Raw genomic sequence first — 24,640 nt, 5'->3', positions numbered from 1 at the left:
ATTCAGGGTATAAAGTCATACTGTCAACAGTAAGTTTGCTCACTGCCTTTCAAACTCTGTGAGAATATATTCCACACCTTGAATTAGGGAATATAAAGCAGAAGTTATCTGCACATACGTTCCACTGCTCCTCGGAGGCTACAAATGTTTATTATAAAAATGTACATAAAACCATAAATGAACACCGTGTTTTACAGAGTGAGAAATATTCCCATTTCAAAAAGCTTCCAAACAAATGATCCCATCCTCCAAGCTTCTACCTGAATGTTCTCAATTTAACTGAACAGTTACTTCTGTGTAAACGTTTGCAAGACTAGGCTATAAATCTGAAAGGAACAGGGCAGAGAAGACAAGAAATGTTGAAGAGATTATTAATGAAAGATGAAAGTAATTCCTCCACTGGAAGATGAAGGTTTTAAAGAAAGATTTAAAGGAGAACAAGGAAGGCCCCTGGTAGACAAGAAAAATCTTCCAGGTTTAAGAGCAGATCTGAAAAGGCAGGAGGCTGATGGTGAAAGGAGAGAAAGAAGGCAGCAGTAAGGTCAAAGGGCTAAGGAGAGCATGGGGAGCTGGAGGGGGAGGAACAAGAAACGAGATCAAAAAAGCAGGTGAGGGGAAATGAAACTTCCTTTTTTATTATTTAGCTGCTCTGTTATTCAATCAAATTGACAGGTGTGGTAGTTAACATAACCTGGGCCTGTAGGACCTGCAACAGTTCAGAGCAGTTGCTTAGGTTGACCCCCAAAAGCTGTGTGTCTTTAAAAACAAATTCGATGGCCAACTTTGGCCACAGAGCCAGCTCCCAGGTGAACAGACAGGATGAAGAAAGCAGGAACGTTCTTCTCCATCAGGAGCTCTGGAGGTGCCCTGTTTTCTGTTTTGCACTGAATACAAAATCCAACCCAGCGTCTCCATTCCAGTGTTAAAGCCCTTGATGGGATTAGTGCTAGCTACTTGCGGGACTGCTGCTCCCTCTACAACCTTTACCTTCCCTGGCAGCTAAATTCCACTGGAGCCATGAAACTGTCAGCTCCAGGGGACAACTCCTGCATGCAGCAGTCAGAGCTTGCACAGAGAACAGGCACGACCTGCAGAAGTCGCTTCTGCCATGCATAAATATGACCGCTAATCTCACAACTTTTAAAACATGTTTTTCATCCCTTCCTTATTAGTATCACCAGTGTAGTTTCTACCAAGTGACTGCTAATTTCTCCTCACAGCAATGGAAAGTGAGTCATTTGCACCAAATTTCTAGAGCACCTTGTTTTTTCCCTGCATTCTCAGTGCCCGTGCATTAAAGGAAGCTCTCTCTCTCCAGTAACAGACAAAATACTGGCTAAAATACAATAAACATATTTCAGAGCATTTACTGTATATTTATCTGAGCGCAGTAAAAAGAATGGGAAACAGCTGCATAGTATCTATTTGATCACGTGGAACATCTGGTAAGTTAAAACTTTGTCAGGCTGTGCTAAGCCCACACTCACTGACAGTATAAACCTACTAAAATGTGAAGGTAAAACCTTCACATCTGCAGCATATTGTTTCTCTTTTTTTTTTTTTTTTTTTTTCCCAAGTTATTTTCACAAATATGGCACAGCTTCAGCACTAAAGGCATAAATCTGGCTTATTTCATGATTATCTGATCCTTCTTGTTACAAGACAAATGCCATAGCCTTGCTATGAATAAAGCTGTGACTGGCAAAAAAAGAAAAAAAAAAAAAAAGAAGAAGAAGAAAAAAAAAGGAGCTAAAATAGATTATGTGAACCAAAGCTTAATTTAGAGCATGAAAAATATCCATAAAACTTCAGTGGCAAAATTGTTCGATTCTTAAGCCAAATCCTGTAAATCCTATTCAGTTCCTACTGTGGTAAAACTTCTGTTGAAATTGAAGAGCTGTACCTGTCTTCCCAGAACAGCACATACAGCTGTATCAAGTGTCGTAGCCTTTCACATGGCCACTTAAGGGGAGATCTGCAGTCCTTGGATTTCACAGAGAACAGTGTGAACAGGCATTGCAGAAAGGCAGTCAAGTATTGATTTTTATTTTCCATCTGTGATATTACACACGTTTAATCTCTTCCAGCCATGGGCTCTTATCCCCCGACTTTCTCTGTAGCCTTCCTGCTCACTAGTAAGTCCCAACTAAAATTCACTGTTGGTGACCATGACACTGACAAGGATGTACAGGATGACTCTCATAACGGCCTGCGGTATAATGCAAATTCAAGGCAGCACTACAGACAAACCCTTATACTTTTCAAGCTGAAGAATTAATGGCTTAGACTCTTGGCTCTTCATCCAGAAAAGCCTTGTTTTGCATTCAATTTAACCTGATTTAATCTACTGTACTCTACCGCTCCTTTCTTCAAGGTCACTCATTTCCTCCTGTGTGGCATCCAGTACATTACTGACAATGTCTCCCATCTTTCTGTCATCAATAGATCTTACCACTCTGATATTTCACAATTAAAACATTTGGACTAACGCAATCACCTTATTTAAACACAAAGATGTATTATTTCAATAAATTTGGTTTGGTTTTATTGAAGAAAAACTTTCAACAAAAAGACCTGAGGATCTCGACCAGCAATGTCCCTTCAGTCTGATAAATCTGCTTTCAACATTCTCACTTATTTCCTCATCAGCCAGCTTCTTACTCATTTCACAATTCCTTTTCCCATCATCCTTCTCCTCTGCTTAACTGATAATTTCTCTTGTCCTGTATTGTTGAAGCTCAGAAAACAAGCGAGTAAAAGAGATGCAAATACTTAGAATAAGTCCCCTGTGTCGTATTTATGCATTTTATAGTACATAATCATTGGATAAAACTCAGAAATAAATCAGGGACTAAATGACTACATGTTCCATCTTCTACTAAGTGACTCTAGCATTTTTCACACTCTGTGGCCCAAGCTGAATCAGAGGAGGAAAGGAGTACCTCTTCACCTTTGTCTCACCTGTCCTGTGAGTACTCAGTAACCAAATCTTTAGGACATTCTTCCAAGAAGCTGGAGTTACAGACTTGTCAATGGTCTCAGGAAAGGAGACTCCTTGCTAAGTCTTCTGATCAGTGTCACAGAATGTTTGGACGTACCTTAAAACACAGATGAAGAAGTGACAGGAGCCACCAATCACTTTCTGTGCCAGGCTTAATGCCATCTGCATTCACAAGGCAAACATCAAATCCACAGAACAGACAGAAATCTTTAAGAGCTTATTCAGAGTTTAAACACTTTGGGTTTACTATCTGGATGACATTAGACCTTAACCAGGACTTGAGCTTCCTGAATTGAGGCACTGAGTCCCCCTAACTCTAACTGGAGGGCTTTAAATGTGCACCGTCCCCACAGGTAGAAGAGAAGGATTTTCAGAACCAACAAGGAGACAGAAAACTTTGATACATTCAAGTAAGGCATTAAACAGTTTTTGTATATGAACAGAATCAAAAAAAAAAAAAAAAAAAAAAGGGAACCCTACAGAAATATACAAGTATTTGTTAAACACCAAACATGTCAGGCAAATCAGTTTGGTTTTAGAAAAATAATACTTAATTATATTAAATGAAGTATTCTCATGTAATGAAGTATAAAAAGTAGTTATGGCAGATACTTAGAGGTGACTGTTTATTGAATTATATACTGGCTCTGTTAAAAAGTAATGACTACCAAAGTACAATGTTTGAAATATCAAAAAGGAAATAGTTGACATAAAAGACTAAGAGCCTGGAAAATTTGTTTTTTCCATGTATCTAGCCTTGCCAAGGGAGAACAAAAAGCATATTAAACCACAAAAAATGCCTCCCTCAAAACAAAATGCAGCCAAAGAGTCTTAAAAAAAAAAAAAAAAAAAGGAAAAAAAAGAAATAGGAAAAGGAAAGCCATACTATTCAGCTTGAGACACTGTATGCCAAATTTCTGTATGGAAACATTTTCCCTGAGTTATAAATAGAAGTCCTAGTAACCCTTAATTAGAGCAGTATAATCTTCTTTACATAACCATAAATGTAATCAAATTAAATAAACACACTTTTTTAAGCCCTGTAACTGCTTCAGAACTTCTAGTAAAGGCACTGAGGTTCGTTCAGCCTTCTGCCTTTCATTCCACACAGCTCATCTATATGGCAATTAATAGCACTGGCAGATATCATCCAGAGCTGATCAAAACCAAAACGACCCAAAAATAAGGGTGACTAATCTGGAGGTTTGGTTCTTTCCCGTCTTTCTAACCAAGCAAAGATAAAGCTCTGCTTTTCTTTTCCACAAGGTGGTGTTCTGCCACAGAGGACAACTGAGCAAAGGTAGGTCCGTTTTGGAGAAGAAAAAAAAAAAAAAAAAGAATTGCCCAGGAGAGTGGTTTTAAACAAGAATCAGCAGGGAGGCGTCATCATAACTCCATCTATACATGTCATCATATGCAGAGACATGGAAAAATACCCCAAAACTGGGAAAAGGCTCTGAGATAAGAAGTACAATTGCTGGAAGAAGAACAAAGAAAACAATGGTCAATCTTCTAAACTTTACAAGACACTCAGGAAATAAACAGGAAGAAATAAAAATCTTACTACAAATCAAATAATGATTGAAGCGATATTACAGAAACTTATTTATATAGTTCACACTACAGGAAGACATATAAAAGATATTCATTCCTAAGTTAACTAGGGGAAAAGGGGAGGAGGTTCACCCATGAGATATAAAGAATATATACAGATATTCAGAAAACAGTGGGACACACCTGGTGAATAACCCTCAGCAAAGATAAACAGAGAATCCATCCTAGAACATCTACCCTACACTGCTGACTTAACCACTGGAAGATCAGTAGCTTGAAGGAGGCTATAACTAGCAAAAATAATCTTGAACCCGTGAGAAACTTTCAGTAAGTAAACTGTTCTTTTGATATTATTGAGTACTCAAAAATTGAATGACAGAACAGAGATATCAGGCAAAGCAGTTACAAATGGTTTAGACAACAAGACTAGAAGTCCAAATTCCATTCACATACTGGAGAAATAAATACAGAATCGCAGAATTGTTGAGGTTGCAAGGGATCTCTGGATGTCACCCAGTCCAACCCTCCTGCTCAAATACAATGTACTAAAAGCAATACATGACATGACACTTTGGATATCATTATCATACCTAATACTGGCTAATTAAAAGAATTGTTTTATGACTGTCCTTTACAAATTCTATCATGTTTATTTCTCCAGTTTGACAATTTTGACCAAAAAATAATTGATACTTAGGAAATACGGAAGATCAACAGTACCTGACTAAACCATTCCATAAAGAAATATTAGGATATTAAACTGGATAGCAAACTAAATGAGTCAATAACATGCTTTCAAGAAAAAAAAAAAAAAAAAAAAAAATTATATATCTAATCCTAGGGATGTTGGAGAAAAAACAGCAGTATGCCACTTAATGAATAGAAATAGTTCTGGGCTGCCTTCTTCAGTAAAGAATTCAATCAACTGAAGAGCAGCAAAATACAAAATCCAAGTAATTCATTACAGAATTTCATTCTGTTAAGCAGAGTTGTACGTAGAGTTAACTTATCTGGAGCAAATCAAAAAATTGTTGAGGACAGAGGGGTCCTCTATAAATCGTGTAGTCCAATCCAACCAACAACACACACACCCTGCACCAATAAGAGCAGTGTCAACTGAAGCAGGTTGCCCATGACTATGTCTAGCCAGGTCTTGACTATCTCCAAGGATAGAGAGTCTACCACTTCCCGGGGCAACATGTGACAGCATTTGACCACCTTCATAGTATAGAACATTTTTCTGATTCTTAAATGGAATTCATTACACTTCAATTTGTGCCCACTGCCTCCTGTCCCATCACAGAGCAGAGCCTGACTTCACCCCATCAGGTAGTTAATACACATTGATAAGAACACCCTGAGCCTTCTTTTCTCCAGGCTAAACAATTGCAGCTCTTTCAACCTCTCCTCATATGACAGCTGCTCCTATCTGTTAATTATCTCCATGGCCTTTTGCTGCACCCCATCCAGCATGTCCATGTCTGTCTTGTACTGGGTAGTAAGCTTACCTACAGCCTATATTAGCCCACCTCTTCAAATGTGATTTGAATGTGCTTATAACTTTTATTAGAGGGCTTGTGAGAGCTCATGAAAGAGCAGTGATTTAGATGTGTCAGCTACTTATCTGAACTGACTGGGAATTCACTATTGCAAAGTAATAGCTTTAACATTTCTACTGCCATTTCCACTGATTATGAAATTCTAATATAATCTGCTAGTACACTTATTATATTGTTGCAAGGCTGCTTACAACTAAATACAAGTCATTCATACAAGAACAAAAGAAATGTGATTTTAAACACAGGGGAATTCAGCCAAACTAGAAATGCTCATGCTGTCGGAGAGGCCAGTTCTTTGATTTAATCTGGTTTATAAAGAGGACTGTAATAGTTAATAGAAGGTAATTAAATGCAGATAATATTAACTAACAAATAATATTTTAAAAAATCCTTTTGTTTAGATAATTAATCTTTCATAAAAATAATTCTATCAAGTGAGCATAATTTTCAAGAACTGACAGTTCAAAAGATAACAAATGACATTAACAGGGAATGCTGTGGAGTTCATGAAAAATGTTGCACTGTTAAGAATACTATTCTCACAGAAAACTAGAAAGTTCAAGTCACACTAACTACACTACTCATGGACATATGGTCACAAATTTAAAAAAGAAAAACATAATCTATTTATTACTATCCTATCCTAAAGGATTTCTGAAAGGGATGGGATAGGATAGGATAGGATAGGATAGGATAGGATAGGATAGGATAGGATAGGATAGGATAGGATAGGATAGGATAGGAAGCTACGCAAGTCAAAGTTGAAGAGCAGTATTCATGTCAAGCTTAAGAAACCTCAGCTTACTCATGTTGTCTACATACATGTACCTAGAGTCATTCTTGACAACTTAAGCGTTCTGGCCTCCATATGCGGTTCAGAAAGGGCACATTTCACCCACTTAGTAAGGTCCCGTTCCAAACCTGTCAAGATGTCTATACACTGCAGAGCACCTGAAATGGCAATTGAACTGGGCTTCTGAATTGTTGCTTCCATGTGGATGTCTAAAGGCATGCCAGATGTCTAAATTCCCACTGTAGTTGAACAAGCTTTATTTAATACAGTTGATGGAGATAAAAAATGATTCAGTTCATCCTGTAGTTGACTTCTAGTGGCTGACAGTCTCTATTTCCAGGCTTCTATAAGCACTCAGAGACTGAGTGCCATTCTAGAAGGAATACATCTCCTGCACATTTAACTACAGATATCCTCATCCCATAAGGATGTCCCACATACTCTAGGTGTAGAGTGGCAGTAGGCAGCTGTTTAGGCAGCTGAGTCCTGTCCCAGATCTCCACTGGCTGTCACAGGAACTCCAGCTGCTGTAGACACCAACATATGTCTTAATTCAGGTGTCTTAATTTCAAGCAGACATCTGCCTCAAATAACTATACATCATCTAATGAGTTATCAAGAAAACCTGGAGAAGCTTCTTTTGAACTCCTACAAGAGCTCAGCAGGCAATGTATTCTCTTCCTCATTGTAAATTAGGTTTTCACCCTTCTTTGCTGACATGGTTCCTAACCTAACTGGCTGCTGCATTTCATCTCTGCCTCTTAACTCTTCCTCACTGAAAATTCAGAATACAGTCAAAAACATAGAAGAGAGGAAGTAACATTACTCCTTGTAACAGATCAATCCAAAATATTCTCAGCAAGTGAGATGTATATAAATACCTAAAGGAAGATGAAGATCATTCCAGCAGTGCCTATTGACAGGATGAGAAGCAATGCACATAAAGTTAACTGTCACATCTGAACATCACAAAACACTTTTTTACTGTGACGGTGACCAAGCACTAGCACAGGTTGCCTAGAGAGGTTATAGTCTCCCACCTTGGAGATCTCCAGAAGCTGGACACAGTCCTCAGTACCCTGCTCTCCTTGAGTAGAGGGTCTGGACCAGATGACCTCCAAAGGCCCCTTCCAACCTCAACCACTCTCTAATTCTGTGAGACCTCACACACACCACCAGTCTTCCAGGTATATGAAATGAAACATGTAGCATACAGATATTTAAGCATCATCAGTCCAAATGAGGATTCCAATTCCTGTTTCTGAGCATCTCTTTGGAGCAAGTGGCATGGTTTCTATTCTTCTGCTGAAGTTACTCATTAGAAGCTGAGTTCAACTGAACTTTTGCCTCGTTTTGAAGTTAACTCCTCTGTAAACATACCATTCTCACTGATCCAGACCTTGACCTACATGGACTAACTTTCCAGCTTTATCTTAGACTTCTGTCATCACTACTGACCTGCGCAGTGGTCACTGGGTTGTGTGGCTGACCCTGATTACCATCACTGGACCTAATCCTGACCCTGACTCACTGACTTGCGCTTGCAGCTGAAACTTGGGACTTCTCTCATCACCGCAAACTTGCCCAATGATCTGGACTCCTGATTAAATCTAGTTACCATCTCAGGGTCTTCCCTGCTCATCCCACTTTGCTACTGTCTGGTTGGTGACCCCATTGCCTTGTCAGCCCTCAATGGCCACCCTCAGCTCCCCTCCTTTAGTGAGCTGCTGGACCTCGCTGCTTTGAGCACTTTTTTTACTCCATGTGATCACATGCTGGGAGCAGAATGCAACGTGTTTCTTCCTCTCTTTGCCCCTTTCTCTCAATTGCACCTCAACAGAAAGGTTAGCAAGTGTTCATGGCCGTCACTGTAAGAAGAAGCTCTACTTATGGAGGTCATATGCTCCAGATTAGGGTAGCAGCAGTTGTGAGCTATTCCTTTAAAGTAGTGTTTGTGCATTAACTCTCCCTGAGCCTGCTGCATCATCACCTTACCCACTGGAGACTACAGCTATCAGATGCTATGAGAGTCATCCCAAAGGACAGTGTTCTGTCCAAGCAACAAACTAGGCTCTACGTAAAAGCAGAGGCCTCTTACATGAAAAATACAGCAAACTTCCAACAGTAAAAGAGCTCCATGTGACACACAAAAACAACCACACTCACAGAGGAGAAAACTGAGGCACAATTCTCAGTTGCATTAAAGAACTTTCTGCTAGGAGAATCACCAGAGTATTAATAAGAGTGCAAGCCGATTTCCCAGCATGCCATCTCCTAGCTCTTAGCAAAATGTAACAAGAGATCTCACAGATCAAATAAATAAGCAACTCCTTTCTGTATGAAAGGACATTTCTTTCAGGCCAAACACAAAATAGCATATTTTCCAAAAGAGCTACAGTGTTAATAAATCAAGATAATCTCTGTTTGCAGGAGTCAAACAGAGGGAATAAGAGAAGGGAATTCCTCACCTCTCAGACTATTTTCATTTGTGCTAGACCAGAAAAGGTCAACCCTCACATACTTCGTGCAAAACACCTGCTGTATATTGTTTTCTATGATTTGGAGTTGCCCTTTTGCTTTCACTGGATGTGTTTAGCCACTAAGAGATGCAAACTAAACCTGCAGCTGCCTCCAACAAATACATTGCCTACTAATTCAAGTGAACTTGACTTGAACTATGAATACACAAATGAAAACCCTGACTCCTTCCTTCTTGTTTGATTGAAAGTCTTGTCATACATTTGGATACTATTTGGCAGTGTCTACTTACACATTTATTGTAAAAATGTAAGAATAAGTTCTAATTTATTAATGCGTTTTTTAATACACAAAAGGTGGAAAGTTCTTTTCTGTCATACTCTTCATACTACATCAAAGATTAAACTGACATTCTTTCTTAGGCTATTTCTCATTTTCCCCTCTTGTGAGGAAGTGCCAAGTTCAGAAGTAATAAACAGGCTTAAAGTCACCTCATTGTTTCTTCTGTTATATTGTGCATTTGGAATGTATTCTGAAACTACTTCTGTTAGTTAAAAAAATTGCATGGGCTACCACACTGATCTTGCAACAAAATTATCCTCTGTTGTGTTATGACCATCTCAGTTTCTTCAAAAACTGGATTTTCCTCTCATTATTTGAAGCAAACAGAAAATGTAACTGTATTCCTTCCAAATTTGAAGAGGTATGCTGAACTACTACACTGGGCTCATGTTTTTTGCAGTAGCAGTACATAAAACAATGAATTGCTAAAATTATTTGGATTCAGGTCTGATGAAGTCGCTGGTTTAAAACTTTCCATATATTGCTTCCATTCAAAGCCAGGTACAGCGAAATTAAAGAATACGATTTAACTGGTGGTTATGTCTCAGGTACATAGTAATGGCTGTGCTGGACAGAAAACTAATAAAAGCTACATTTGCTAACTTACATAATGGTAAAGAGCAAAACCTATTAAGACCACCTATTCAAAATTTAAACACTTATGAAGAAACATACTTAAAGATGATTACTACCTAAAATGCAACTGCTAGTATTACTTCAAATATAATAAATAAATATTAAGTGGACATATAGGCATATAAACATTCAAGATTTATTATCAATTTATGTATTTTACTGTTTTAGAATCTTACCTTTCTTCACATAATTTGATTTCTGAAGGAGTTTAAAGAAAGCCAGTGAAAGTATACTGGAAAATATGTATTAAAATTATCATGATGTGAAGACAGTTACAGATCCCTGGAAGCCTTTCCCCTTGGTAAGAGAAGGTAAGAATGTGAACACTTGAACTGCATAAAGCTACTTATTTTAAATTGTGATTAAATCATGACAGTAATGTTACATTATTGCTATTGTTCCAAGGATAGCCATTAACAACATGTCAGCAGAGGGGCACACAAGTGTTTCTGGTGGTCATGGCTTAAGGTTTGCTGAATGCAAGTTTCAGTGGATCATAAAATTCCACAGGGAGATGCAGCCTACTGAAGCTGCTGCTCTGACAGCCCTGAAAATATGAAATTTCAGGAACTGTGTACTCTGTGTCTAGCATATGCAGCAGCTAGTTCTAAGAGCAACTGCAAACCACATCCCATTCCCTGCCATGATGCTGAATCATAGAATTTGGCTTAGTTTGGAAGGGACCTTAAAGATCACCGAATTCTATACATACACACACACACACACACACACACACACACACACCCCACCATGGGCAGGGACGCCACCCACTAGATCTGGTTGCTCCAGGCTTCATCCAACCTGGTCTTGAACACCTCCAGGGATGGGGCATCCACAATGTTGGATGCTATGAAAAAAGTAGTAGCATTACAGGACAGATACTCAGGAGGATAAAAATCAAGCCCCAAACCTGTTCAAAGTCTTTGAAAACCCTTCTCTAATACTCATGATGCATGTATATTACATAAAATTCTTCATAACATGACACAACAAAAAAAATTAGACTGTGTCTGTCAAGTAACAGTCTCCCAGATGAGTTATCACTGAAATATCACTGACAACTTGGATTGTCATTTTATTAAAAAAAAAAAAAAAGAAAGAAAGAAAGAAAAAAAAAGAAAAATGAATTGTTGCTGTTTTCTACAAATGGAGAGCATGTGTTATCACAGAGGTTTGAATATGTGTCAATCACAGCTAACAGTTCATGCAACCTAAAAGTAGACAGACGTGCTGTAGTCACACAGATGCCTGACTTTGTATAACTTGCAAAATAATGATGGAGTGTTTTACTAGAGTCAGATAGTAGCAGAGGCATAGACAACAGATAAACTTGCATTACAATGGATTCATAAATAATAAATAGTACTATCAGCCTCTGTTGTTAAACACTGCTGGTCAATTCAGCAAAAAATTAAAAATGTATTTCAGGGCATGGTGTATACATTACCTTTTTCTATTTCCCTAAATGCTTCCCTTGGCTAACAAGCAGCATTTCTCCATTAACCAAGTTGATTTGCAGCCAACTCACTTTCATCCACATCCCTATCTTGGTCAAAGTCTGGAAAAGCTATTATACTTTGCCATCTGGGTTGGATGAAAAGGATACAGAGAACTGAGATCAACAGCACACTGATGACACTGGAGCCAAAACCTCCCACACTTTCCTTTACTATTATTTATGGTAATAGTATTATGGTGTGTATGGTGTTTTACAGGCAAGACTGAAGACAGAATTCTAGAAGGCTGAAAGAGTGGTGTTTTTCCACACACATTGAAAAAGCAGAGGCATGATCATCCTTACAAGACTAACATGTGAAAGTAATTTGCCCTTATAATGCTTCGGGATATCAATGAAGAAAAAATGAGTACGGTGACAAGCCAGCCCATCCACCCTATCAGATATGCTCTTTGAATACCTCATTGTCAATAAAAGTGAATTATACATAGATCCTTAAGAACTCAAGTAAAAAGTTGGAAGCAAATCAACTATCCTCAATTATTATTGTCATCAAAATCACCTTCTGTGTCCAAAGCCAATGCCTAAAAGATCAAGGAAATTTTTAATTCAGGTACAGCTGGCCCACCACTACTTTTTCCGTAGCTCTCTCCCCAAAAGGCACTGATAAAAATGACAGTAGTTTAATGGTTATTTATTTAGCCATGGTTGGTAACTCGTACTTCAGGAGAATTTGAAATTTATAAAGCTCTTTAGAAAAATAACATCTGTTATGTGTTATCTGTAAAGTGTTACCATAATAATTTCCCAATAGTAGGAAGGAAATTATAGTATCTTGAATGCTAAACCATTCTGAATGTTACAAAAATGTTCAATTTTTGCAGCAGAATCAGTAAAATATAAGCATATTTTAAAAATATCAATTTCTGCCCATTTAATTGATAACAGTTAAAGGTACTGAAAAATTTCCTTATTTAAAATTCAGAAAAAGACAGACACTGCCTTACTTTTAAATAAATATTTTAATATTTTATCAATTTTTAAAAGTTTATTACAAAGTACATATATTATAATGGTATGTCACAGTAAAAATAGGCATATTTGAGGCTTCCTCTGATGTTGTTAAATTTCTGCTTTGTTTCATGAAATAATAATGCAGTAAGGTTTTAACATGTTCTAAATGATGTAAACCTGAAAATAGGGGAGCAGAAGAGACTGGACTGGTACAGAAGAAACTATGACAAAGAGAAAAACAGAATGGGATCATATCCCTTCAGACTATTTTGAAAGAATAATGGTTGTCATAGCTGTAAAACACTAACATACTAACAAGACCAGTAGGTTAGTGTTAAATAACTGTAAAAACTTTTAAAAATATATTTTGCCATCATTAGCTGTACTTTCTTTTTACTACAACACTACTGATCTTGACCAAAGGATTGTTCTAAACTCTGACAATAAGATAATAATAATTAGGGTAAAAATGGTAATTCAGCAGTACCACTGACTAAGCCCAAAATGTCCTCGCATGTCCTTAGTGGTATAAATGAATTGGAACTTAAGACATGTGAGCAAGATATCTACACACGGATGCCTACAGGTGTGCTATGGATTTTAATAAATTTAATTAACATGTACTGTCTTAAGGTTCCTGAAGCAAGGCATGTAGGACACCACCTGTGGCCTGTTCGAGGAGGTGGAGTACACGTAAGATATTATGGAGCATCGAGGAAGCATGGCCAGCTGAGACAACCCATTTCTCAGTACTGTCAGCAATGGCCAAAAAAATATGACATAACAGCTGAGCAGTAAGGGCCCAATTCAGTTGGTTAATTGCATTTACCAGTTGAGATGCATCCCACTTGACTTCCAGCTGCAACTACAGAGGGCATGGGTCTCCCCTAAACCCTGTTCAATCTGTCAAACCTCTGAGCTATCTCAGTTACCCTGAGGCAGCTCAAACAGCAGTAGACAACTATGCTTAGGCAACTAAATAAAAAAAAAATGATAGGGAGACAATTCTCAGTCACCAGTAGATTCCTCACCATGTAGCCAACAGCCAGCTGGCTTAGTAGCTAAACTTTCCATCTTCATACCATTCAGGCAAAAGGTTCAAGCAGTTCGCCTATCCTCTCTCTTGTCTTTCCCAATAAATTCTTCATGTAAGCTGTTTTGCTTTATATGAAGCCAACATATAGTTCAACTCCAATTATGTTTCCAAGCTTTTAAAAATTCAGCTGTGATCAGCTATGGATTCAGTTAAATCTTTCTCTTAATCCCAGTGTTCCACATGATATACCTTCATCACTTAGCTTGCTCCCCCATTTCTCACATACTAACACCTCTATTTAATCTCATCTTAACTACTTGCATTAAAAGTAAACCCTAAAGCCACATACAGTTCCTTTCCAGATGCTGCTGTTGAATTATTTCCCTATGGGTTTCACCTAACATTCCACCAATGTCCTCTGGCGCTTCAGTCCACATCTCATGCATTCAGAGCCTTTAAACTTTTTTTTTTCCAAGAAACTCATAAACTAACACCTTTATTCCCATACAAAACAGCTAACATCTGTGGACAAAGAAAAAAAAAAAAAACAGGCGGAGAAGAAATGTCTACCCAGCACCGCTTTTCACCAATGCAATATTTAGCAAGTTTTGCTTGTAATAATTTTTTTTTTTTAGAAAGTATAATTTTCTTATCACCTGCAGCTTCTTCACATTCTAGTTTTGTTCCAAATAACAATCAAAGTCTTCACTGTCTATTATGTTTAACCCAGTGAAAGTCTGGAAAGTTGGTTACTTGCAACTGTAAAACCCTATGTTTAAAGAAGCGACTCCTAAAATTATCCCTGAAAGCATTGTCCTGAAATATAAATCATGCTTTTATCAGTTTTCTGACTCCTCTGGAGTGAGAGATTGATTAAACGATCAGAAAGTCAAAAAAATAAGTCTGTATCTGATTCATAAACTCATATTTAAAAAACTCTTTGTTCATTACAACTTATATCCTTTTAAAAAAACATTTATCTCAACTCCACTACTTAGTTTTCAAGTTTGCACACTGCTTTGACATTTCTGCCCCATGAGGTCTATACAAGTGTATACCACTAATACAGCAGCCATAAAATATTTCTCCTTTGCTGAAAAGCTAAAATGCTGCATTAGCTTTACTGGTATTTAGCACAGTTTGAAAGCCTGATTTTGATCATGGAGCTACAGGTTTCATATTACATGCTCTTATCTCAGAAATTCCAAATCAGGCAATAAAGCAACTTTTCTAAGAGTTCAATATCCTGCTGAGTTCTTCCATGTGATAGAAGATAGATGGCTTCGATAGCCAAAGGGAACCTTCCCCTATAAATTTGTGTCTGGCAGCCCTTTCTCATTCTTAAAAATAGTATCTTTCTGTTCCAGCATTTTCTGAAGATCAGTTAGTTGATGAGCCTTACTTTTCACAAATAATTGAGTGCGTGGGCCTTGATTGTGTAGTGAGTGCATCAAGGTCCACATATGCATTGTGATCTGTACTGGCACACGTTGTGGTACACATTCCCCAGCAAGTTCGCAATACCACACACCATCTTTAATACACATTTTCTTTTTCATACTTCATGTATCTTTTTAAGTATACATGTGGGGGAAAAGAAGAACGTTAAAGAAAATAGTTCATCTTTGTTAAATGAATGAGGGAGCTAAACAATAGAAGAGAATTCAACACAGCCTGAAGTATTAAATAACTACTTCTCTGAAGTCCCCCAGAGTTTCTTTTAACATAACTCCTTCCACATTTGACACACATCAAAGGATATCAATAACCTTCAATTCCTAAAATTTCAGAGAATCATCACCTTGGTTAAATAACTCAAATATTTATGCTGTGAAAGTGCAGAGGGTGACAAAACTTATTTCAGCTTTATCTCTGGACACTACCTCCACTGCACCAGTTTCTCACTGCATGATATTCACATGGAAACTTCAGTTCAAGCACACACTTTCATAAACAAGTCAATCTTTCATTCCAGATGCTGCAACCTTCTTCCTCTGAAACATCAAAAAAGCATTAAAACTGAAAGCAAATAAATGTAACTGCATTCCACCTTTAAGCCAACTCCAAGGGAGAAAAAACAATTTGTTGATCCAAGCCACCAAAGAGACTACTGTTACTGATATTTATTAGTCACCTCATCAAACATTTCAAAGATTCAAAATCCGATTAGTTAGGAACAGTTAATATTTTGCTTTAGAAAAGCTTCTATGACCAACTGTTAGTTCTTGTAAGTAGTCTGATAAGGCAGCTTGTGAGATTTTCTTACCCAAACTAGAGTAACTATGAAACGAGAAGAGTCACAGCTTGTAAATTAAAATGTTACTAAGATTAAAACCTGAGCTAATGATTACATTCCCACTTATTTCAGTAGGAATTACATTTGAATCTTCTTGAGCTTAGGCAAGTCACTTAGACTCATCCCCAGCCAAGGCAAGTAGAAAATGAATTAAGAATGATCTCAAGTTGTATGAATTTTAGAATGATGACTTGAGACATGGGGTGTCTGAAATTAATCTCTCTCCTTGAGCTGGCAAGTGAGGAAATGAACATCACTGTGCCCATATGTAGTCTTTGAAGGAGGTGGAGGTGGGACAAGTCAAAAACAGGATCTCACCAAAAAACAGATGTTGGGGCTGAGTAGAAATTTCCTGTGTATTTTTTTAATTCCCAAATTTGCAGAGCAAGATCTGTAAAATCCTTTACAACAATTCCAGCTGCATTATGAAGTTCTAAATCCACATAATAATCCCCATACAGCACAAATCTGTATCAACTAAAAGGTTTCTGTTATCTTTCCACTATTGACAATCCAATGGCACAAAGAAAAATAAAAGTCAGTGACCCTGCTTGGGTCAAACCTACCCTTTATTATCACCCTTTTAATGTCTAACATCCTGTTTGGCACCTTTACCTAACTAACTACTTAGGCTTTTCAGATTTTCCACTCTTTACCCACCAATATTCTTGAGCTGTTATACTGCAGCATGAAGAATATCTGAAAAAAAGAAATTGAGGTGAGTCTACCACCTCTGTCTTCTAAAGGGGAAATTCCTCTTGTCTTCAAAGGAAATTTTTGAAAGAATTCAGTACAGAACTCTCTCTACTCCTGTTAAATTCAGTGGGAATGTGTTGTGCTTTTTATTTACATGTAGTGTTAGCATGTGTCGGCATGTGTCAGCATGTCAGATATTATTTACCATCTCAAAAGTCATCAACAAATGATATAGCATTCTGATATGTACTTTATAGTTGATAATTCAACTCCAAATTGTTCTCTATTTTTAGTAATCATTTTTACTTTATTCTTGTATTTATATTTATTGCTTGAATAGCATTGTATGCTTTGTATCTTAACAACACCAAGTAAATGCATTTGGATGCATGGGAATCTGCAACAAAGCAAAAAAGTCTCATTCTTGGGATGTATTAATCAAGAAAAAAGATCTGTCGATTGATAGATCTGTATTGACAAGGTCTCTATATGTACAGGAATCTGCAGGGATGGAAATCTGGAATTTCAAAGTCTTTTAGTGATCAGTTATTTAAAGTACATGAAAGAACATTACGTCAGAATACCTTGGAAGTTCTATATGAAAACAAAGAAAGAGGTAAGAACAGTGGGTAAAAGCACAAAGAGAGAGAAGAAAAAAAAAAAAAAAAAAGAATACAAGATATTTGCCCTTTGCAATTAATATGCCTTCTCTATACAAAATTCTTTAAGTATCTTTAAAAGATGTCATCCTTCTAAAAAAACAGGCAACAAGAATTCTGCAATATAAAGGTCAGGACCTCTAGTTTCTTTTTTCACACTTGAAAATACACTTACTATGCAATTTTCAACATATTGAAACAAACTGAAAGTAAATTACGATGAAATTATTGTATACTGTATTTGTCATAATGTTTGCAATATCGTTGACAGAAAATTTTTGTAATTCTTAAACTAAATAAGCTAAATAAAAAATTAAAATAACATAAGTAGTTATTTAAGAAGAACTTGCAAATGTGAATTTGTTCCTGGAATACATAATTGCATGGTGATAAAAAGAACACAAAATGTAGTATGTTTCAAATCAGTAGGTTGGAGGCGTAGCTTAAAGATTCCAGTAAAACAGACATGCCTTTTATGCAGGTAGCATAACACCAGACACCTCATTTTTTATGCTGTAATTTCAATCAAAAATCAACTGTTGAACACAAAAAGTAGTAAAGACAAATACACATCAGCTTGTTGAATGGCTTGTGGTTTTCATCACATTATTCTTGAATTACTTTAAAAGTAAATTTGAGAGGTTTTTACCATATGGTTAAAAACATGATTGTATATTGCAAAATCCAAACTGCCACATTAAAACTGCAAAAGTAAGACAATTCCATCTACCTCTTGATCCAACATTGTGGGGCAGTGAGGAGATGAGAGAATGTTCCATTCCTGGAGGTATTCAAGGCCAGGCTGGATGAGGCTTTAAGCAACCTGGTGGGAGGTGTCCCCATCCATGGCAGGGGGGTTGAAACTGAATGATCTTTAAGGTCCCTTCCAACCCAAACCATTCTATGATTCTATGATCTGCATCATAGAATATTTTAGGTCTGGATCAATACAAATAATTTGGCAATTAAAAATAATTGTGACCTAGGCACTAAAACAGAAGATAGGTATCTAATTTAGAGGACCTCAGCTTTTGTCCATTGTTATACATATTTATATATGTTAGGTGCAAAGAGTTTATGATCCTCTGTAGTTACAAAACTGACAGTAATATACACTGTGCTTTCCAGTGATAACATACTGAACTATTAATAATTCTGTGTATTGCATCCTATATAACAGCCTAAATCTGTGACAAAAATCCTATGGAATCACATAGTCCACATCAGCATCATTTAGATAGATCTATGCATCCTAGAGTCACAACCACATCCAGCAGAGCAACAGATCAGAAATTTATTTTTCAGTCATTTTTCCTTTGCATTTAGTAGCTACAGGCAACTCTCATCAAAGCAGATAAATCCTAATACACTCCTAATACACCACACCTTTCAGTACACCTAGCCAGTGGCACATTAAAACAAACTGTCCCATAGAAAGATGCCTATTACTTAGCTATATTTGGCCATTACCCTCTTTCAGAGTAGAGTAGGATGCACTGATTCAACATGACAGAAGATGAATATTCACACTGAAGTTGACATTGTGACCTTAACTAATCCTATTTTTCCAAAGTACTGTAAGCCATGTGATGTAATAAAATAATGGACTTGTAATTGCTTCTATTTCAAAAATCATTTAAATGTTTATTCCTATAGTCCTTGTTATATAAGCTTTAAACTCTCTTGGGAATCCACACACTTGCTACTATGGACTTCACATCATTGCTGTCGTGGCTGTGATGTGTAAACCACACAGCTGTCCACACATTAACTTTACGGGCAGCATATGCATGTAAGTATGACTTGGATGACCTAAAAGAGGACTGTTGTTTTTTTTTATATGTGTATAATTTTGTATAAATTGCAGTAGCACTGTATTAGAGACAGACTACCGAGAGGGTGGTCAGACTCTGGAATAGGCTCCTCAGGGCAGCTGCACGTCATTGAGCCAGAACAAGAAGCATTTGGACAACACTCTCAGACACATGGTCTGATTTTTTGGGTGATTCTCCGGGGACCAAGGAGCTGGACTTGATGATTCTTGCAGGTCCCTTCCAACTCAGATATTCTGTGACTCTATATAACCCTATTTCTATGCCTACATTATAAAGATCTTTCACCCTGTTACTTTGGTAAGGAAGTTATTACAGTATGCCCCTCCTTGACTCTTTAGCTTTTAAGAATTTCTTCAGAATTTTAACTGTGTTTAATATGCAAGCAAAGTATGCAGTTGTGTGTGTAGCAGCATATTCCTCTACTTTAAACAGCTCTTCCCTCTTGTCTCCCTGCCTGCCCATCCCCTAGGTGTTAACAATAGATATTAAGCAAACCGAAGTCATTTAGCATTGCATCTCCATTTTCCTGACCATTCCATTGGTGCAAGACCTAAGCTGCTCCAGCTGGAAGTCAGTTTCTTCATCATGACTAACCAAAATTGAACATGCCTCAGAAACAGTCTTCTGCAATGGCATTAACATTTCCCTGTTTGATTGGAAATACCTTATCTGATATATCCTAGGATTTCATTTGTTTTTTTAACAGCTGTATTGCATTGGCAGCTCACAGTCCTCCCATGATGTGTTAGTATTCCATGCTTCTTCTGTTCTTCAGTCACTTCTAACTGATAATCTCATAGTTTATAGCTAAAAGCAGAAGTTTGGGTTATTAGTCTCAAAATATCTAAACATTTTGTAATCCTGAATTTCATCCCAGTCTTTTACACCACTTCTTCAGCCATCCAGTTCTTCCCTGCTGTGTCCTTATGCTGTGTCCTCAGCATATTCCCAATGCATTAAAATTCCATTTTAACCTATGTGAAAATAAAATATTACATCTGTGGGATGAGACTAACATTGGTTGCTCTCAGAACATTTCTCCTTCTTGCCACAAGGCTTCCACTATGGTAGAGGGCAACCAGCAGCAGCAGATGAACAGCCACCAGCCTTCCTCCCCACTGTTCAGCCCAAGCTTTTTGTACAAATGAGAACACAAAGCACATTACAAATTCCATTCAAGTGCCATGAGTCACTGCCAGTAACAATCTTGATCACTGTGGAAATATCCATAATGTTGCAACAAAATCCAATGCCACCTCATTTCTAAGCAGCTCCTTGACCATTTTTTGCAAGTTCTGATATAAATCCATGTATTTACCAAACTCTCATGTAGCAGAGTATTCCTGAAGTTGCTTAAAAGCGTTCTCAACAGTGTTAGCAGCTATCACTGCTCTTAGTAAAACTTACCTATTAACAAAACATTTGCACCGTAACACTAAGAAAATAAATCTAAACTATGATTCTCTTGTATAAAATGTATGATAGCATTTTTTTCTGAAGAAAACAAGATTAAGAAATGAAAAACATGGAATAATGCACAGCAACAAGAATGGTGTCCCATTGACTAAGTCAAGTGTGTGATAGCTTACCTACACAATATAGAATATTTTAAATGTAAGTGAAATGGATGATAGTAAATTCCATTAACAGATATTGGTAAATTCTGCTTACTGTCTATTTAGCCTTTAGCCCAAAGGCTTTACCTTTTTCTTTTTACTTCTTTTCAGTAACTTTCCTCTCCAAGAAACCCTATATTTTAAAGTGAAATATTCATGGAACTGTAATAGCTGGAAGTTGTATGGAGTTTACCTACATGAAGTTCTCTGCTCACAACAGTATTTTTTATGCCTTGGCAAAGTTTCTAGCTACATCTCCCATAAGCATTGCTTTGAGTATTTCACATGAGCAGCTTTGAGATATCAACCCAGATCATCTGAAGCAAAATTGTAATGGAGTGTTGCTAGCTTTCATGTCACTGAGAATACTGTATTTTGCATGATCTGGAAGTCTCTAAAAGACGTTTAGATGTAGAGCTTAGGGATATGGTTTAGTGGGAATTGTTTGTGTTAGGTTAGAGGTTGGACTCGATGATCTTGAGGTCTCTTCCAACCTAGAAAATTCTGTGACTCTGTGATTCTGTGATCTTCCCACCTCTAAAGTTATGTTGCTACCTAGTAGTTTCATGTCAGTTCCAGATGGTGGAGAAAAATGGAAGGTATGCTCCTGGTATATCTGAAGCATGTGGAAAACAGAAGAAAGATGCAATGAACAACAAATGCATTTTACATGATTCTTAACGCAATTTTGTTCTAGGTCTGCTTTTTATTGTTTGGATTAGTTACTGATTACTGGGGTTACACTTGGAATGAATGATCAGGCACAATACGGTTTATCAATACATGGGTTGCTATAGCAAAGATAACATCATGTTCAAAATTTCCTACTTTGAGTACTTCATATTGACATCTTCCCTCAACGTCTTTCTAGATTTATCCAGACTCTTCCACTACAGCTGGCTTTCCCTTTCCTTCATTTCTTCTCTTCCAAAACTATGATGAGCAGAGTCATACCCTATGGCGTTTGCTTGGCCGTCTGCATAGGTGCTTCCTCATCCCATGTCATTTTCCACCCCCCAAGTACTTCCACCACTCCCCACACCCACTCAGAGGCGATGCAGGATGGCGATCCCCCACCTCTACTCTCCCTGCACAAGCCCACCACTACCAGGAGCTCAGCGTGCCATGAGAGGGTAAAATTGTTCTGGAAGCGTTGGTGGCTCTGGCTCTGCCTTTCGGCAGCAGCCCTGCAGACCCCAAGGTCAGTGCAGAAGGAGGGCAGGAGGTGCTCCAGCAGAGGGGCTCCCCTTCACTATGGGACACACTTTAGGGGCCCCGGGGTGCTGGCAGCAGCTCGGGGGCTCTGCAGGATGCTCAACTTGACTCGAGCTTCAGAAACACGAGCTCAGGGCAGCGATGACCATAGCGCGGCTCGCCGACATTTTGCTCACCCCACAATGTCACAGCTGCTCCGCTTGTCCCACATAGGGCTATAAGGGGGGCAGAGGGGACACACACACACGAGTGGCTTTCCATTAACACCTCCTCACCCCTGTCCCTGGCTCCCCCAGCGAGGGGCGGCGACCCCCGCCCTGCCGCGCACCGCAGCCGCTCCCCTGCCTCCCCCTGGCGGCCGCCGCGCCGCCCCCGGCCGCCCCCCTCCCACCCCTTCACCCACCCCTAGGCTCGGGGCGGTACCTGCCCGGGCTGCGGCGGGGGGACCGGCTCCCCGATCCACGGCTGCTCCTTGAGGAGATGCTGGTAGCTGAGGCAGTGCTTCAGCGCCGACGGCACCGTGCCCATGGCGGGGCGGCCGGCCGCAAGGTCAACCGCAGCCGGCAGCGGCCCGGCCCCGAGCAGCGGCGCCTGCGAATGGCGGAGGGCGGGAGCCCGCACCCCCGCCGCGCCCCCACCCGCGGCCGCTGCGGCAACCGCCGCCTCTGCCGGCCGCCAGCCGCCACCATCGGCCTCTCCTCACCTGAGGAGCTCGGCCGGTGCCGCGGCTGCCCGGCGTTGCGGGGAGGGAACCGCTGGGGAAACACGGGGACCCCGCGGGGGAGGCTGCGGGGAGCAAGCGTGGGGGCACCTGAACCCCCTTGGGAGTGGGCGCAGCCTGAGCTCTGCGTGCTTTCCGCAGGGCCAAGGGAAGGGACAGGGCTGCTGGGAGGGATCGTGGGGCTGTGCAAGGTGTTTGGGATAAAACCTGGCCCGTTTGGGATGAAACCTGGCCCGTTTGGGATAAAACCTCACCCCTCGGTCGGTCGGGGGGCAGCAGGTCTTCGTCGAGGCTTTCTGTGCACGCCTGTGCTTGTGGTAGTTTGGGTGGCAGGTACTGGGAGCAAACGCGGTACTGTTCAGGCTTTAACATGTCTCAGAAGCAGCAGGTTGTATTTTGTCATCTTCAGCACTCAGTGTGTCAGCCAACTTTCCAGGCTACTCGCAAGTGAAACACCGTATGCACTGGAAATTGTTTCTGGATTGATTCCTTTTCCTGGGTATTAATGAGTTCTTGATTTCACTAAACCTTTCCCTCTGTCATTTTCTGCAAGACTACCAGATTTACAGTTAAGTCTGTGTTTCCATCCTTTGCTGATAGGCATGATACACTTGAAGCACTGCCTTTTTTGCTGTATTGCAGTTCGAGCTTGCTCTTCTGCACATCAAAACCCTTCCCTGTTTCTGTTCCCATTGTAAACCAAACCTAGATAGCATTTGAAGGGCTGGGAAATTTTGCTCTTCAAGCATCATCACAGCTCTAAAGAAATGAAATATTTAAAGTACAATTTTTAAATTTATTTTTGAAATGGCACTAGTGGGCATCTCTAATGTAAGTGCAAATCTGACCACAAGAAAGTGACAAGGTGTTGACTGTGATCTAAGGTAGTTACTATCTTCTTCTGGGAAAAAAAAAAAATGTATCTTCAAAATTCTTACATTTTAACAGTTCAAAATTCCACTAATTACATGATGACTCCAGCTTCATGATAATACCCATTATAAGCAAGTCATACTTAGCCATCAAACTGCTACCTTCTCCAAATTAAATCCCTCTCATATCCCTGCTCCTTAGCATAACCAAACATATTGCAAGATTTGAATGTTGTTCTTGTAGGGCTTAAACCTTCAATGTACTCTGCAATGCTAAGTCCCCTGTCAACATTTTCTGACACAAATCTGCTTTAAGACTCAGATTGCCACCAAGTATGCTGAAAAGGAGCATCTCTAGCTGAAATCCTAGTGTTGTTGGGCAAAGAAGGAAAACACAATAATGATACATTAAAAGATTATACCAAATAAAATTTCTTCTTTTTTTTTTATTGCACCTCTAATTCTCCCTGAAATCACTTAATCATTTCTTTTTTTCATCCTTGGCAATTCTGCACTGAATTTTTCAAGTGGTTCTAATTATATGTAGGCAGTTGCCTCAAAATCAGGAGACATACTTGTGTGAGTACAATACTCATCTGAAACTCTGTGTTTCTTAGGAGAAGGGCATGATGATCTATCTATTGAAAAAGCACTGTGTTAAAAGCTGTAGAACTACAGCAAATTGTTATTCCTGAACAAGAGTCACGTGGAACAGCACAATGTGAAAGTAGCTCTGAGCAGAGTGTGTCTTAGGCAGGCATAATCATGCTAATGCTGTTCTTTAGTTGCAGAGGCTAAAAAAAATTATTGAACCCTACCTTATGTGTCAACCTCAAGGTAGTTATGGTACCATATGCTGCT

General features: G+C 38.9%; 1 protein-coding gene across 17 annotated transcripts in view; it reads right to left on the bottom strand.

Moving 5' to 3' along the window:
• HMGCLL1 (3-hydroxy-3-methylglutaryl-CoA lyase like 1) overlaps positions 1 to 22,846 on the bottom strand; it is a 77,869-nt gene extending 55,023 nt beyond the window's left edge. For 5 of the 17 annotated variants that reach the window (XR_011095312.1, XM_068678348.1, XM_068678349.1 and 2 more), the window contains exon 1: positions 22,610 to 22,838. Coding sequence is in view for 13 of the 17 variants with exons in the window: in XM_068678348.1 (XP_068534449.1) it covers positions 22,610 to 22,714 (105 nt within the window). In the remaining 4 variants the exon portion in view is untranslated. Of the gene's footprint in view, positions 1 to 22,609 lie in introns of all 17 variants that reach the window. The other 12 variants (XR_011095314.1, XR_011095313.1, XR_011095315.1 and 9 more) reach the window with 7 other exon arrangements.
• Between the last annotated feature and the right edge of the window lie 1,794 nt (positions 22,847 to 24,640).

Source organism: Anas acuta, chromosome 3 (genome assembly GCF_963932015.1).
Source record: "Anas acuta chromosome 3, bAnaAcu1.1, whole genome shotgun sequence".
Classification (NCBI taxonomy): domain Eukaryota; kingdom Metazoa; phylum Chordata; class Aves; order Anseriformes; family Anatidae; genus Anas; species Anas acuta.
Note: the sequence above shows the minus strand (reverse complement) of the source record. Positions and strands in the feature narration are given on the sequence as shown.